This window comes from Pteronotus mesoamericanus, unplaced genomic scaffold, assembly GCF_021234165.1.
Source record: "Pteronotus mesoamericanus isolate MK-2021 breed Mesoamerican mustached bat unplaced genomic scaffold, CSHL_Meso_final contig_20, whole genome shotgun sequence".
NCBI classification, from domain to species: Eukaryota; Metazoa; Chordata; class Mammalia; order Chiroptera; family Mormoopidae; genus Pteronotus; species Pteronotus mesoamericanus.
Genome location: NW_026555085.1, coordinates 24,725,268 through 24,743,672, shown reverse-complemented (window position 1 = coordinate 24,743,672; position 18,405 = coordinate 24,725,268). Strand labels below are relative to the sequence as shown.

Genomic DNA, 18,405 nt, shown 5'->3' with positions numbered 1-18,405 from the left:
CTTCTGGCTGCAAAAACCAGTAGGGATTGAGTCAGTGGAGGAGGCTGCTTAAGCCCTAAGCAGTTCCTCTTGGGGAACCCACACACTGACTCATCTACTCAGACTCACTCATTCTGAGCTCCTCCACCGGGATAGTAGCTTGAAGGGCACCAGTGGTATACAGGGAGAGACTGCAGTGGCTGGCATTGGGGTAAGCAGAAGCCATTGTCCCTTTGATGAGCGCTCCACCTACCACAGAAATGGTAGGCTGGTGCCATATCTGAGACTCCATTAACCTGGCTAACTGTGTGACCCACATTGGAGATCCACAGAAGCTCTGCTCCACCCAATTTAAGGGCTCACACAAGCTGCTTTTCCATAAGAATGGCTCCTCTTGTCTTCTAAATCCTATCAAAAAGCAACAGCTGGCTTGAGCCCTATCAGCACCCAGATTAGAGTCACAGCTTGGCTTCACCTGGGATCTCCAAGCCCAGTGCAAGTAGCAGCCATCTCAGATTGCTCAGACAGGGTGTCCCCAGGCAAAACACAGGTGGGGCTGACCTTGGCCTGCACCAGGTGGGAAACCCCAGAGCCTGCGTACCCAGCAGACCACTTCAGAGCATCACCGCCATGCCCTCTGCACAGCTGATCCTCCATGGAGGGCAGAAGGGAGGGTGATGAGTCAGTGGTCACGCCCAGTCCTCGCAACTGACTGGCCTGGGTAAATCCCTCCCATTGATCTGCCAACAGCAACCAAGGCTCAACTAGAAGAGGAGGGTGAACTCAGCCCACATGAAGGGTGCACCTCAAGACCCAGCTTCGGTGATAGGGAGGCTGTGCCACTGGACCCTACAGGACACCTACCTACATTAGGCCACACTACCAAGATGCAGAGTCAAAGCAGCTCTACCTAATACATAGAAACAAACACTGGGAGACTGCCAAAACAAGGAGACAAAGAAACATGGGCCAAATGAAAGAAGAGATCAAAACTCCAGAAAAAAGAACTAAACAAAATGGAGATAAGCAATCTGTCAGATGCAGAGTTCAAAACACTGGTTATAAGGGTGCTCAAGGAACTCAGTGAGGACCTCAGCAGCATGAAAAAGACCCAGTCAGAAACAAAGGAGACACTAATTGAAATAAAGAACAATTTACAAGGAAACAACAGTAGAATGGATGAAGAAACAAATCAATGATTTGGAACATAAGGAAGCAAAAACAACCAAGCAGAACAAAAAGAAGAAAAAAGAATCCAAAATGATGAGGATAGTATAAGCAGTCTCTGGGACAACTTTAAGAGGTCCAACATTTGCTGCATACGGATGTCAGAACGAGAAGAGAAAGAGAAGAAATTGGACATCTATCTGAAAAAAGAGAAAAACAAAACTTCCTTAATTTGGTGAAAGTAAGAGACAGGCAAGTCCAGGAAGCACAGAGTCACAATTTGATGGATGCAAAAAGGCCCACTCCAACACACATCATTATTAAAAAGCCAAAGGTTAAAGATAAAGAGAGTCCTAAAGACAAGAAAAAAAGTAGTTGCCAAAAGGTTGCCAGATGGGAGGCGGGAGGGGGGAGAATTGGTGAAGACGTGAGGGGATTAAGAAGTACAAATAGGTAATTACACTATAGCCATGGGGATGTACAGTGCCGTATAGAAAATGGAGTAGCTAAAGAATTTATACATGTGACCTACGGACATGAACAATGGTGGGGAGATTTCCTGAGGGAGTGGGGAAGGCAGGTGCTATGTGGAGGCAGGCAAAGAAGGATATATCAGGAAAACTGTTAAGAGCATAATCAATAAAATATAATTTAAAAAATAAAAAAATTAAAAATAAAGACAAAAAGTCTTATTGAGTACATTAATCAAGTTACTGTTTTTCAGCTAAGCTACAAGGTAAGGTCAAGTTCTATTATATAAAAATATCATTAAAAGCACACAGAATTTTTTATATAAACAATGGCCATCACCAATGAAATAGTGAAAAACTGTAACTCAGAAATCCAATCAAGAAGTTTGGCTGAGGTAGGTGCAATCATCCAACACTTTGGAAAGTAAAAACAAACCAAAAAACCTGAAAATGTATGGACAGTGTATTATAAACAAGAAGCAAAGTCATTTAATCTTATGGAGAATGTATTACAAGCAGTGAAGCAACATCATACTGGGTAAATGAAAAATGGTGCTTGCCTGGTATAACTCAGCATATACTCATCACATGTAGACTGTATTTGTACAGTCACAAGAAAGAAAATGGGGCTTATTTAATTATGTGACAAAGATCCTTGGGATCTTATAATGCTAATCACTTTCCTTGGCTATGTTTCACAAATAATCAGCTTACTTTTTTAAGTACCAGAACCCACAATCAAATCTGGTTTTCTGAAAAAAATAAAAGACGACACACATTTTCCTGACTGCTACTTTAAAAAATCTCTCTCATTTTGGTATCTTTACCAAATTGATTCTGCAAATGTCATTAGACTGCAGCAGAGCAACTCTCCATTTTTCAAGAATATGGTGAAACAGTAAGTCACACTGGTTTCTCTCTACATCATAAAATCAAGTATTTGTATCAGTGATACTGATGAAGAGAAAAACACATGTGGTCACATATAGCTTCTTTTAACCTTTCTGGACTTCTACTTCAACTATAAAATGGGGTAAACTAACACACACTAACTTGTAGTGTTGCAAAGAGGGTTCAATAACATGTGGAAGTTCTTTAAACATCTCCAACTACAAATATAAAAAGCAGCTAGTGTGGTGGCTGGCACATACTAAGTCCTCAGTAAAGGTCAGTTCCCTTCCTCTTCTCTAAAACATCTGCCCTGGCCGGTGTGGCTCAGTTGTTTGGAGCGTCGTCCTGTACACCAAAAGGTGCCGGTTCAATTCCTAGTCAGAGCACATGCCTAAGTTGTGGGTTTGGCCCCCAAAGGGGCACGTATGGGAAGCAACCAATCAAAGTTTCTCTCACATCAGTGTTTCTTCCCCCTCACTAAAAGCAATGAAAAAATGTCCTCCACTGAGGATTAAAAATAAATAAAACATTTATGTGAAAAGTTATATTTGCAGTTTTGAAATATGAGGCTTAAGTTAATGAACATATATTTGTGAATAAAATGTAGAAAGTCTATGGCTGGCTTATTTCACTTAGCATAATATTCTCCATTAAACCAGTCAGTGAAAGACAAATACCACATGATCTCACCTATAAGAGGCATCTAATAAACAAAATAGACTAACAAACAAAATAGACCCAGAGGTATGGAAACAAGGAACAGACTCACAGTGACCAGAGGGGAAGTCGGAGGAGGATAATGGTGGAAAGAGGAGGAAGGGACTAAAGAGCATACATGAATGACCCATGGTCATGGACAACAGCGTGGGAATTGACTGTGGGAGCGGGGGAGGTGGGATAGACACAAGAGGGCAAAAGGGGGAAAACTGGGACAACTGTAATAGAATAACAATAAAAAGTCTTTAAAAAAATAAAAGTTCAAATATCAAAAAAAAAAAAAAAAAAAAAAAAAGTAAAAGGTCTAAAAGAAAAGAGTCTATCTGGCTTCCCTGATTAGGATTACCACCTTTAAAGGAGCCATGTATCTTGGCAAGTTTTTTTTTTTAAGATTCTATTTTATTTTTATAGAGAGGGGAAGGGAAGGTGAAAGAGGGGGAGAAAAACAGCAATGTGTGAGAGATACATAGATTGGTTGCCTCTCGAACACCCTCGTCTGGGGACCTGGCCCTCAACCCAGGCACATGCTGACTGGGAATCAAACCAGCAACCTTTCCACTCGCAGGCTGGCACTCCACTGAGCTACACCAGCCAGGGCTATCTTGGCAAGTTTTAAAGAAGTAAGGATAAGTGTGTTATAAAATAGAGTTGATGATGGGTAAGGAGGCCAAAGGTGTCAACTAAGACAGATAAATATTTTTAAATATCTCTATGAAGATATAAATATCTTTCATATATCATAGCTCTAATAAAAAGTTTGGTGCTAAAAGCCTGATGCTTAGGAACAGAATTTATAGGGCAAAAACCACAACACATTTAAATCTCAAAATTAGTATACAGGCCCACCTTGCTACAAAGAGTAATTGATTTAATCTTAACTAACCAAGTCAGAGATCTAAAAAAGTACCAGTAGGAAAGCTATTATACTTACCTACCTGTCCCCTTCCTATGAAGCAAAAGAGTGACATCTTATGGCCAAATGACTGGACATCTATATATGAAATGAGCAACTCTGAATATCTCTATTTTTACTGAGATAAGTACTTCCTGAAAAAACTTTCAATTAACTGAAAAATTAGCAAAGATTAAATTCTCAAAATAAAAAATACTGTAAGATCATTGATTCTCATGACACTATTGATTGTCTGTGTTTGTTTAGGAAGTTCCAGTCTAACAAAATTACTTTCTGGTCTTAATGATGAAAACTTTCTGTAAAGTTAGAGAATAACAAGATGTTCAAATTTATATCATTTGTCTATACTATGTGATTTTAAAAACCTGAAAAAAATCGCTAGATTCCTTATAAAATAATGATAAATATGAGAGAGCTTCTATTTTATGTTACTTATATTATAAACTTTCATCATATCCTAAAAATAAGTGTTTTATGGGTTGGTTGGTTGGTTGGTTACCAGGAGCCTTGAGACCACAAATCCTCGGAAACTGTATATGATATTGTGTACACATGTTCATTTTTAGCGAAAGAGGCAGAGAAAGCTTTGGTCAGATTCTCAAAAAGGTCCACTGACTCCTTCCAGAAAACCACACTGCCTTAAGAAACTGTCCAGTTGTCAAATCTGAAGATAGGAACACTGTGCTAAGCAGCTAGATGAAACAAGCTATCCGGGTATTCTTGTAAGCAAAATTACCCTAAAGGCCCAACAACAGTTATAGTATTTGGGGGGATTGAGAGATTTTCTAAATCCCGAGACATATTAAATATCATTCCTTAACAAAAATTATTACTCTACTATTTGCAAAGCTACTTGTTAGGAAATATGATAAAGTTATCCAATAAAGTGATTGCTCTGTGATTTTCTTACCACAGGAGGTCTCCCACATCCATGGTTTCACTTTCCGTGGTTTCAGTGACATGTGGTCAACCATGGTCCAAAATATTAAATGGAAAATTCCAAAAATAAATAATCCTTAGTTTTAAATTGTGTGCTATTCTGAGTACCATGATGAAATCTCATGCCATCCAGGTCCACTAGCACCCAGGAAATGAATCGTCCCTTTGTCCAGTGTCTACAATGTACAGGTGACCCTTGAACAACACTAGCTTAAACTGCACAGATCCACTAATACGTGGATACTTTCTACTGACCTGCATAAATCAAACCCACATTGTTCAATGGTCAACTCCATGGCTGGAAATCTAATATATTCAGAGGGCTGACTAGTTACACGTAGATTTTCAGCTGCAGGAGGTAATCACCCCTAACCCTGTGCTGTGCAAAGGTCAACTATATATGCTACCTGCCTTTTAGTCACTTAGTCCTAGTAGTGTCTTGGTCACCAGATTAACTGTCATGGTATCACAGTACTTGTGTTCAAGTGCTCCTTATTTTAACTAATAATGGCCCCAAAGCTCAAAAGTAGTGATGGTGGCAATTCGGATATGCCAGAGGAGTCGTAAACCGCTTCCTTTAAGTGAAAAGATACGTATGTATGTATGTATGTATGTATAGAAAAGAACATAATACATGGGGTTTCGTACTTACTATCTGCAGTTTCAGGCATCCACTGGCAGTCTTAGAATGTATCCCCTGCAGATGGGGGGAGCTACTGCGCAAAGTTCACTACCAGGCAATGTGATGCCTTTCAGTCATCCATGAAGAAAAAAATTTTGTTTTCAATCAGATAACTGAATCTGAACACAGCATAACTCAGCATAACTTAATTTTTTTTTTTTTATTAATTTATTTACTTTTTAAATACATTTGTCTCTGCCTTCCCCCCCCCCTAATTTTTTTTAATTTTACAATTACAAAAGCATCTTTAAATCTAGACCTAAATAAAATACCATGACCTAAGGACTCTATACTTCTCTGGCCACTTAATAGTAATAATTTTCTTTTCTTTTAATAAGCATTTTTTAAAGATTTTTATTTTTATTTATTTTTAGAGAGGGAAATGGAGGAAGAAAGAGAGGGAGAGAAACACCAATGTGTGGCTGCATTCCCACACCCCCTACGGGGGACCTTGCACGCAACCCAGGCATGTGCCCTACATTGGGAATTGAACCAGCAACCCTTTGGTTTGCAGGCCAGCGCTCAGTCCACTGAGCTATACCAACTAGGGCCGTAATATTAATAATTTTCATTACTTTTAAAATGTAGTGGCCACAGCACATAAAAAGATGGCTCAACACCATTAATCATTAAGGAAATACAACTTAAAACTACAATGACATACCACTTCACACCCACTGGGATGGCTACTATCAAACACAAAAAAACAGAAAGTAACAAGTGTTGGCAAGTTTTTGCAATGAAAATGGAAATGTAAATTAAATGGTATGTCCCTGTGACAATCACTATGACAGTTTCTCAAAAAATTAAAAATAGAATTACCATATAATCCAGCAATTCCATTTCTAAGTGTATACTCAAAAGAACTGAAAGCAGGGTTTCAAAGAGATATTTGTACATCAATGCTGCACACTGCTCACTTCACAGCAGCTAAAATACGGATACAATTAAAGTATCCATCAGTTAATAAAGGCATAAGCAAAATGGGGTATATACATAAAATGGAATATTATTCCACCTTAAAAAGGACGGAAATTCGACATAGACTACAACATGGATGAAACCTGAAGACATTATGCTAAGTGAAATAAGCCAGTCACATAAAGACAAGTCCTATATGATATCACTTATATGAAATACTCAGAGTAGTCAAAATCGGAGACAGAAAGTCCAGCGGTAGCTGCCAGAGGCTGGAGAGGATGGAGAGTTAATGTATAATGGGTACAGAGTTTCAGTTTTGCAAGATGAAAAGAGCTCTGAGGATGGATGGTGGTGATGGCTGCATAACAATGTAAATGTAGTTAATATCACTAAACTGTACACTTCAGAATGGTTAAGAAGGTAAATCTTAAGTTATGTGTATTTTACTAAAATAAGAAAATTGGAAAAAATCTAGTGGCTGGGAATCATATTTTCTTTTTACAGTATTAACAATAAAAATAGCTGCTATTTATTAAGCACATACAGCACTTTATACATATCACTAATTCTTACAACCGTATCACTAATTCTTACAACCTTATAGGTATGAAAAGTGAGATTCAGAAAAAGTTGAGTAACTTGCCTGAAATCACACAGCTAGGAAGCAGCAAAATTAGCATTCAAACCAAAGCCCATGCCATTCTTTATGTATTGCACAATCTCTGCATTTCACAAAAATTCAGGATAAAGTACACATGTGCTCCTAGAGAGCAGTAAGTTTGAAAAAGCACTGATGATGAACAAATGATTTTTAAAAATCCCTACAGCCAAAGAGGCATTCGGAAGGGCATAATAAGCATATTACAATAACCTGTATCTTACCTCCAACCCTAATACACCCATGCAGACCTACTCTACTGCAACGCTCATTCCAAAGTTAAAATAAATGCAAATCCTTAACAGGTTTCACATTCTAAATTGCAAAAGAAACACTCTCAAAAGCATCAACAAAAGAGAAGAAAAATGTGGTTTGTCCATGGTGGCAAAGGTAAAAATCTAAGTATTTTACAGGGTATTAAATAAATGTTAAGGGAAAGAGAATAGCAATTGTGGAGGAAAAAGAGATTTTTTTAAAAAGTCAAAGGTTTAAAAAAACAAGTGGATGAAAACAAAAATTCACAGAATAGAAAAGTAAAAGTCAATACTAAGGCATGACATAAATATACAAAACAGCTGATTTGCTTTTAAAGAGCACAGTTGGCTTCCCATTAATGACTGCTATGTTTGCAGAAGTGAATTAATTCGCTGTAATGAGTGATACAGTAAAATTCTTCAGAATGGGTTTTCAATCAAATTGTGGCTCCAAGTAAGTTGGACAACTACAAAAAATAGCTAGAAGGTGAGCAGAGTTGGAAAATTTAAAGGCATGTAATAAAAATGACAAAAAGTCGTCAGTTTTTTCATTTAGGTCATTCATCAATACCTTCGAATGTTATTCATGGCTGCAAATTTTAGTATATTTAAAAAGTATTATTTTATTTCTTCTATCCACATTTATTTCAGAAACTGTGAGAAAAAAGAATCCTTCTGAATCTCTAGAGTTACATTCTTCTTTAAATATTGGTTAGTGAAATTGGACATTAGTACTCTCGTTCTTTGAACAATCTCAGAAAAGTCCCCTTCCAAGAAACTGAAGATCTTTCAGGGTTTCATTTTGTCACTGTCGACCTCTTAAATGGTCTTTTTCTTGGGAGGGGCAGGTATTTATATATTATTATTTACTGCTTTCTAGATTCACCTGTAAGAACTTTGCTTTCTGAAAAATTTGGAATGTCAGAAACAAAACGAAGATCTGGATTCTTAGCTTTGTAAAATTGTACTAACACTATTTCATACCATGAATATGTCACATACATGAATATAAATTTTTCTCTATCAGATCAAAAAGGTTCCAGAAAATTATGAATTCATTCCATTATAAAAAAACTAAAGAATAGAAGTGAGATAAGGAAAAAATAAAAAAGATAGAAGTATGAGAACATGACAGTTTAGTGAGTAGGCAACAGCTCACGAGTGGACAGCAGTTTATTGATTTCTCTCAGGAGTGAAGTCTCCTCCTCTTGGGTGGTTTGCACTGTGACTGCAGCAGCATACCTTTGGTGGTATCAGATATGCTATTTAACAAGGCACACATCACATCTCCCTCCAAGTGGTGAGGGTTTAGTATATGTGCTGGCCTCTGAGTCTTCTTAAATTGATTCTCTAGCTCCAGAAAACCTTGATCTCCTGAAAGGATGGTGAAAGGAATTTGCTTGGGTAGTTGTTCATCTAGACGGCCAGCCTAGGTTGGAACAAACAGCATATGTTGATGAAAATCAGCACCTGACTTTCAAATCAAGTTTTATCTATTTCAGAATGAACACACATAGGAAGGTATATTTAGCTGGTTTCCTAGTTCCCCCCAAAGTAAATCTCTATCTTCATAAATGAAATATACCACATTTAATCAAGTATAAAATACCATCAATTATAAGGTAAGCTACTTTATGTGCCACTGAGAAAGGAGGACAAAAAATAAAGCCAAAAGGAGTCCAATAGGAGGCTCTTACAATAAAGCTGATTTGCTATAAATGAATCACAAAGAAAAAGGTAAGCAATATACTTTGCACACTTAATCTTGGCACTGGACAGGTGGAAAAAGAAATCTCTTGTGATTTAAAACATAAGCATCAGATGTCAACAAGTTGGCAGAAATAAAATATAAAATAAGTTGCATTTATTTTATACGTTGACATATAAACCCTTAAGCAGATAATTTAATTTAAACTTGGTCTCAGGTTGGTTGTTTCTCCAGGTGACTGGCAGAGACAGAAGCAAAGACAAATCCTGTCTAGCCAACAGTGCTTGTTAAGGTGCCTCCCACTTTCAGAGATTTCAAAATGTGAAAGTGTCTTAGTACATCTAAAGTACTGTGTCATCTCTTGATCATATATTCCATAAACAGTTGACATTGCCAATAGTAGAGAAGATTCTGCTAGAAGTTAGGGATAAAGCAGTAAATAATTCAGCTCTGGGTCCCTTCCCTCATAGTAGTCATAAACAGAAACTGATGTGGAAGGTTTTATGCAAAAATATAGCACTAAAGAATGGTCTACAGTATCATTATGATTAAAGTGGGGAAAAAATACAATGCGTCCTAGATTCACATTCGATTTTGAATGAAACAATGACTCACATGCATACATATGGCAAAATCAGCAGCATCTTTTCTTTTACTGCAACGAGGATGAAGGAAGAAGCATCCAATTCTATTCAGGTAATTATAGATCTTACAGTTGAGTGGAGGTTTCCAATTGGTGTTTCCTCCTATAAGTGATAGTCAAACAGGAGAAAAAGGACAGAACACTAGATACAACTGAAAATTTTATCAAGTAAAAACACTGAAAAATTCTCCGAGAGAGAAAGTACCATATTAGAATGCAGAAGTACTTAGGTCAGTGTAGGTATCACTATCTTGTTGCTTTACAACCTTGGAAAGTAGACCAACTTCTCTGAATCTGCCTATTCATCTGAAAACTCACAAAGATGCTGAGAATCTAAAGTAATGTGTGAAAATTCTTTGAGTGGTATCATTCTTATAAATGTAATCATTAATGGCTTTTTACAACAATGTCAAGGCTGTTCAGTGGAAAGACATAACAGACTATCAGCAAAGCTAGACTTACTGAAAGGCTGGACTGGCTAACTTATCCGGGTCGGTGTACTTTTATCTTACATCTCAATATTCCTCTTTATATGTGACTTTCTATCAAATATGAAGTATATTACATTAAACTTCTATAAATCAAAAAGTCTTTCTCCAAGATTTGGTCAATGGTTTGTAAACAGATTTACATAAAGTTGAACATTTTTGAGTAGTAACATAGTAACATAGTTACCACAAGACCCAAGTTCAAAAGCTAACTCTGCTATTTATTATTTTTATACCTTGGAAAAAATAAACTTCTCAGCCTACTTCCTTGTATTTTTCAATCAGTGAGCATGTAGTAACACCAAGTATAGTACCTGGAACATTGCAGGTATTGAACAAAAGCATTTTCAATCTGTATCTAAAGATCCACAAACTTTGCATCACCAAATAGAGCTAAAATTTTCCCCAGGGATATGCAAAGACGAAAATATTCTAGCAGAGTAACTATAATGGAAAGTGACAATATTCTAATTATGTTCCTATGTTCTATTCAGGAAGGTTCAAGAGGCATCCTTTAAAGCAAACCACATTCTAAGAAGGAAACAAAGGGGAGGGGGATCTCAAATGTTTTCATTATTAACCATACCTTGAAAGCCCCAAATAAATGTTCCTTGGTTAAGATTCCCTGGTAAATGACCAAAAAAGTTTGACCAGTTATCAAAGTCTACAAAGACTATATGAGTCATGGTTCGCAGGTAATCCAAATCTGGAAGCTCAACAACTTCATCTAAGGAGAGAGAAACATTAACATGGATTTGGTAAGAATTAGCTAAAAACATTTTAATTTCTCAAGTTTAAAGGATACCAGAGAACTAATATGCAAAACATTAATCTTGCACATTATGTCTATCTAATCCTTTTCATAAAGTCCAAACCTACACAAGATACAGCACATTTAAACCAGATTCAAATATTCTAAATATTTCAGAAATGATTATATATCCTTTCTAAAAATATAGACCATTGATCCTATTTTTTTAAAACATCATTTATGAAAGGAATTTTAAAAATTAACATACGAGAGGAACAAGTGTTAAGGCTAACCAAAATTTTGCACCATCATCCATCAAAGTAAAATTTTCAAGGTTACCTGCTAAGAATGTTCTCCCCACCAGAATTGTATTCTTTCCCCAATCTAGACCAATTTATTAGTAGCCCTCTAGCTCTGTGATTAAACACCTCATAGAGCACATGAAGTGATGCATTATAGGTACTGGTGGCACTTCAGTACCTTCACCGCAAACACATTTTTATTGGTTCTCTCAAGTTCTTCCATCTTCCACAATTTTCCAACTCTCGTTCTTCCTCCCCGTCCATTCTTTCATCTTTTTTACCTTGACAAAGTCTTAAAGTTTCCAGTGGTAGCAACGTAAGCCTTAAAATATGAAATTATTTTTAGAATAGCTTCTGCTCCAGCTAACAGAGACTCCTTCAAGTATACTACCGCATCTCCTCCCATTTCTAAGCCACCTGTCATTTTACATCTTTTCTTTAAATTCTCATTGATTGTAAATTTAGATAGTACAATCATCTTCTATTAAATAAAGAAAAACCCAAATTCCTAAAAAGTACGCAGGCTCTGGCTGGTGTGGTTCAGTGGACTGAGCAACGGCCTGTGAACCAGAAGGTTGCTGGTTTGATTCCCTGTCAGGGCTCACACCTGGGTTATGGGCCAGGTCCCCAGCTAGGGGGTTGCAAAAGGCAACCAATCGATGATTGATGTTTCTCTCCCTCTCTTTCTCCTTCCCTTCCCCTCTCTCTAAAAATAAATAAATAAAATCTTTAAAAAAAAAAGGTAATCAGAAAAGCAATAGAAAGAAAGCACAAGAAAACAAAATGGGGTGACCCCTGATTTACTATTTGGAGTAGAGTTATACAGGTCTGTAGGATGTTAGTTAATAATTTCTTACATAAAACATACCATGACTAAGGTGATGCTGACTAAGGTGATGCTGAGATCTACATGTGATAGAGAGCAAGCTTGTAAAAATTCAGTTATTTCATAAAAATATTTTATTAGCCAAATTTTCACCTGTCCTCATTGTCTCCACTTTACATGGTAAAACTTACCAAAAGTTATTATTTATGGTGAAGGGATTAAGCAAAGAAAAAAAAACCTCATAGACATAGACAACAGTATGGCGATTACCAGATGGAAAGTGGGGTGGGGGAGACTGATGAGGGTAAAGGGGGAATAAATGGTGATTAAAGGAAACTTGACTTGGGGCGATGCACACAGAATGCAATATACAGATGATACATTACAGAATTGTACACCTGAAACCTATATAATTAACCAATGCCACCCCAATAAATTCAATTATTTAAAAAGGATATACACTTACAATTATACTCTAAACAAGTTATACCTCTAAACAAAATATTGTACTCTTCTAGACTTACTTAATCTTACCATATGGGAGAAGAAAAGTCTAGAGTAAGTACAAATAAGGGGATCCTTAACTCATTTCTCTTCCTGGTTTCTTGCTACCATTTGTAATTCTACTTCTAATTCCTATTTTAATTGTAAGTAAAAGCTTTGCTTCCAAGAAAGTCGTAATAAAAATATTCAAATTCTACAGTGACCTTTGAGATTTTTCATAAAATAAGGCCAAATTAGAAACAAAAATAATTCCGATTTATTATCTTTTGAATAAACCAAAATCTAAAAAATAATATGTCCAGGATAACTTTCAAATCTTACTTCCCAAAACACTATAAATTTCCTTCACCTCGCAAAATTCCCGTGTCTTTTATAAAAGAAAATGACATCTAAAATACATTTAAAGCCAACATACTCTCTGTCCCTCTATGTTTAGAAAATGGCTGGCAAAATGTAGTAGTAGGAATATACAGCAGTAGTAGAAATCCCTATAAAGAATATGATACAATAACTAACTAATGTATCATCCTATCATCTTTTTTGCTTCAATGCTGAATCATTAGCTTTCACAAAAATGATGGCTGTAATATACTTAAGTTTCTATATTAATACAGAAATCTGCACAGACATTAGAGTTGTAAAGTCATACCTATATTCTGACAACTGAGGTCATTCTCAGCTCCTTTCTCCATGTCTGAATTTTTTGGATAGCTTACTGCTTGTTTCAGTTTTCTCTCTGTTCGTGAGGCAGTAGCAGCAAACTTGTACGGGCTTGTTTTTTCAAATCCAAAATGAGCCACATTGGGTTTCTGGAAAAAGCAATGTTTTGTATGGAAGTGCTGCTGAGCACTCTCAGGATCATGAAATGTTTTCGTGCAGGTGCCACACTTGATTACATATTGCTGCTGCTCCTCCTCACTCTTTTCTTCTCTGTGCACTTGATGGATATGAGAGTTCATGTCGGCTACATTCTGTGCTGTTGCTGAACACATGCTGCAGCGAAACCACAATTTACCTTTATCCAGCAGGATTTGGAGGCATCTACTATAATCTTCCTTTCTGTTGACTTTACAGATGTAACTCTCACGGCAACCACAGGTTAACAGGTTACTAGCCTCCAGTACTGGAAAGTCATTCTCAGTTTTAATTGAAGCTTCACTTTTTTCTGACACAAACACATAATCTATGCTGTGTTGCTCCTTATAATGACTTAAAAATGCTTCTTCCACATTAAAGGTAAGGTCACAAAGCCCACAAAAGTACTTAAGCCTTATCTCATTGTCGTGCTCATCTTGGCAATGTCGGTATAGCGTTTCTATCTTGTGAAAAGTCTTTTTGCAATGGGCACAGCTGTATCTATGAAACTGGTGACTTGTTAAAGACATGCAGTGCTGTTTTACACATTCTTGGGAATCAAACATATCTTCACAGATTCGGCATTGCCATTTACCCCTTGGAGGACTGTCTGTTGGTGAATGATCAATAATTGTAATAGTTGAAGGAGGACTCTTAGCAGTCAAATTATTCTTCAATGCTGTAGAAGATGATGGTACAGTTTCACTTTCTACCTCATCCATCTCATAAAAATATCTGTGACCACTATGAAATTCAGTCACATGTGTCATGATAGTCTCTTTCCTTGTTAACTCCTTTTTACATGTTCGACACCAGAAGAGAAAGTTATTTAAATGTGCCCCACCATGAATCCGGCTCATATGTAAACGGATGACCCCTGAATCTTCACACACCTTTCCACAGACCACACACTTATAACACATTGTATTTGCTGAGAAAACATGCTTTTCTACTAAATCTTCACTTGGGAATCGTTGATGACATTCACAAAACCAGGTCTTAACAACTGTCTTTTCTTTCTGGACACAAACCATACCTTCACAGCTTTTATCTTCTAAATTCATCTTCTTCTTTGGAATGGTACTGCAATCTTGTGAGCTAGAGTCTTGATGAGACACAGTTCTTTTAAGTGATGAAAATTTTGATTGATCTAGCAATAGATTCAAGTCAGAAGAAGGTTTGTTCCCTTCACTGCTGTAGCAATAAAGTAAGACTGACTCTTCCATTGAGTTAATAACTCGAACTTTGTGTCCTAAATTCTGCTTGTGATTTCGGGTACTTGTTTCATCCAGAAAGACTTGGTTGCAATTTGGACAATAACCTCTTAATATGAATTTCTCTGCAACCTGGGCAATGCTTTTCTCAGCTACAGCTACAGGACCAGCATTCCGACAACGAACTCTAAAGTGGATAAGAAAAATAAACTCTTTCATAAGTATTTTCTAAATGGAGTATTCTTTCTTTTATTGCAGAAATTATAAAATAAACAATGTACATATAAGCACTAAGAGATATTTTTCAATAAAGATGCAGATTATATAATATTCTATCATCTCAAGGTACATTTTGTCTCTTTCTATCCTATATACAAAAGGGTAAAACTAGAATCAAAACATAAAAAAAACCTCAAACTTTAGAAAACTAAAAACAGTATCAAATGCACTGATACAGGATCTTATCAGACAAGCAACTTATTAACTTCTCTACGAAAATTAGGCAGTGTGGAGGAATATGATGGTAAGATTCTCAACAACCTGGTACCTATTCCTTAAGAACGGATTTACTCTATGTCAGAATTACGTTATGTGCATAGTTGCTTTTATATTAAAGAGTCAGCCTCAATTAAAAGACCACACACTATTCCAAAAATTAACTCAGAACAAATCAGCTTCTCTAGGGAAAGGAAAAATGGAACGTTGCTTTAACTGTCATCCTTTCACTACTAAACTCCAAAAAGAACAGATCTCCTACCATCCCATCGATTTAATATATTTTAAAAGTGCAAAATTATATAAAGTATGATCTTTAATTATAGTGGAATTAAACTGGAAACAAGAAATAATTTTAAAAATCTCTATTAGAAATTACATCCCTAAATCTTCAGAGATTAAACACATTTCTAGTAAATCTATGGGTCAAAGGAAACATCAAAAAGGAAAAGGTAAAATATTTTTAACTTGATGAAAATAAAATCAACTTATGAAAACCTGAGGGATGCAAATTTTAACTTTAAATGTTTATAGAAAAAGAAGGTCCAAAATCAGTCTAAACTTCTACCTTAAGAAGCTAATAAAAGAGCCCTGGCCGGCGTGGCTCAGTGGATTGAGTGCCAGCCTGAGAACCAAAGGGTCACCAGTTTGATTCCCAGTTGGGCACATGCCTGGGTTGTGGGCTCCAGTGAGAGATGCTCAAGAGGCACCCACACACTTATGTTTATTCTCTCTCTCTTTCTCCCTCCTATCCCCTCTCTAAAAATAAATAAATTTTTTAAAAAAAGCTAGTAAAAGATAAGTAAATTAAACCCAAAGTTTAAAGAACAGAAATCAACAAAGTAAAAAATAGCAAACAGCAGAGAATCAATCATCAGTGAAATCAAATGCTAGTTATTTAAAAATCAACAAAAATTTGTTAAAAAACAGATTATAGGAACCCATGTAAAAGCTTTATGAAAGCTGAACCTTAAAACACAATGAAGTAAATAAAAAATATATTCCTGAAACAAGAATAAGCAAAGGTTCCTCAGATGGGACAGAGAAAGCATAATCAAAAAGAAAAAAAAATTAATAAATCACACTTAATGAGATTAAAAACTTCTGCTCATCAAAAGACACAATTGACAATATGACTATGCACCAGACTGGGAAAGAATACATTCGCAGTACACATACCTGACAAAAGATAGAATACATGAAGAACTCCAACTCACGTTTAAAGGAAAACAATCTAATTTTTAAAATAGGCAAAAGACTTGAACAGATACTTCACAAAGATAAATGGCCCACAAGTACATGAAAAAGTGCCTAACATCATTATTCATCAGGGAAATACAGATTAAAACCATGAGACACTCAAAACAGCTAAAATGAAAAAGACTGGCAGTACCAAACCTTGGCAAGGATGTAGAGTAACTGGAATTTTCATACGTTGCTGCTAGAAATACACACTAGTACAACTCTTTGAAAAAAATGTTTAGTAGTTTATAAAACTAAATACACAACTACTCTTCTGACCCATCAATTCCACTCCTAGATATTCATCCAAGAGAAATGAAACATATATCCATAAAAAGACCAGTACATAGGGTGGGGTTGGGTAGAGCTGGGGAGAGGGATAAAAAGCCAGAACTTTAACAGCTAAACAATAAAAAAATTAAAATTAAAAAAAGACTTGTAAAAATATACATAGCAGCTTTATTCACAATAGCTAAAAACTATCAATAATCCACGTAAGAATGAATAAACAAATTGTGCTATATTCAAAATAAAATACTACTTACCAGTAAAAAGTAACTCTTTACTAAACACTATGGATCAATCTCACAGATACTATAACAAACACAAGAGTACATACAACAGTACATGATTCCATTTACATAAAAAACTTAAGAGGAGAAAAAAACCCCAAATCAATGTAAGGTATAAGAAATACCAGAACAAAGACTGCCTGGGAATGAGAGGGTAGAAAAAGATTGGGAAGAGACACACAGAATTTTCCACAGAGCGGTAACATATTATGATAAAAGTCTGGGTTAAACAGATGTATCCATTTGTCAAAATTGTGAAAGATACACGATTTGTACATTTCAGCGAATTTAAATTCTATCTCAAAAACGAAGAATTTTAAAATTTAAGGGGTATCAATAAACCAAGATGTATAAATACAACAAGAATGGTAGTGTTGATTATTATTGAAGCTGGGTGATGGTAAATGGAGATTCATTATACCAGTCTATGCACTTCATAGAGTTAAAATTTTCCATAATAAAAAATTAAGAATAGAAATAAAATCAGAGCCAAGATATGAACTCATAAAATGTAAGTCAGAACCTCAATATGTTAACCTCAGTACTTATACTGAGTATGCACAGTATATACATAATTATATTCTGTAGTTTTATTGAAATATTTTCCTTGAAGGGTTGTGAAAATGTTTAGTAGTTTATAAAACTAAATACACAACTACTCTTTTGACCCATCAATTCCACTCCTAGATATTCATCCAAGAGAAATGAAACATATATCCATAAGAAGACTTACCCATAAACAATGTAACTTATGTTTACAAATATGTATTTATCCAAATGTGAAATACTTCAAGAGATAATCAGGGAGATTTGGTAATTAACTAGGTATTTGATATTTAAAAACTATTAATTTTTAAGGTATGATAATACTATTAATTTTTTTAAACAAGAGTCTTCATCATTTATGTATATTGAAATATTTACAGATAAATGACATGATTTGCTTCAAAAAAATTGACAAGGGGTGAGAATATAAATGAAACACCACTGCCATGTGTTGGTAACTACTAAAGCTGGGTGAAAGGTACATATCGGTTTATTATACTTTTTTTCCTTTTGTATATTGCTTATTATTTTCCACTGTACAGACAAAAAAAAAATCATACTGAAATCTCGATTATTTGATAAATTTGGCCTTTCACTGAAATTTAATCTTTCACATGTATATGATATGTTCCATTCTGGTTAACTTAAAGCCAAGGTACTTCCCTACA

The 18,405-nt window shown here is 35.7% G+C and overlaps 1 protein-coding gene across 4 annotated transcripts in view; it reads right to left on the bottom strand.

Annotated features, from left to right (window-relative positions):
• Positions 1 to 18,405, bottom strand: part of ZNF451 (zinc finger protein 451) — a 77,480-nt gene that overhangs the window by 18,501 nt on the left and 40,574 nt on the right. For 2 of the 4 annotated variants that reach the window (XM_054569530.1, XM_054569531.1), the window contains exons 10-13: positions 13,463 to 15,069; positions 11,017 to 11,157; positions 9,915 to 10,045; positions 8,834 to 9,020 (exon numbers count right to left, since the gene is read on the bottom strand). In XM_054569530.1, coding sequence (XP_054425505.1) covers positions 8,834 to 9,020; positions 9,915 to 10,045; positions 11,017 to 11,157; positions 13,463 to 15,069 — 2,066 coding nt within the window. Of the gene's footprint in view, positions 1 to 8,750; positions 9,021 to 9,914; positions 10,046 to 11,016; positions 11,158 to 11,541; positions 11,806 to 13,462; positions 15,070 to 18,405 lie in introns of those variants that run through there. The other 2 variants (XR_008528769.1, XM_054569532.1) reach the window with 2 other exon arrangements.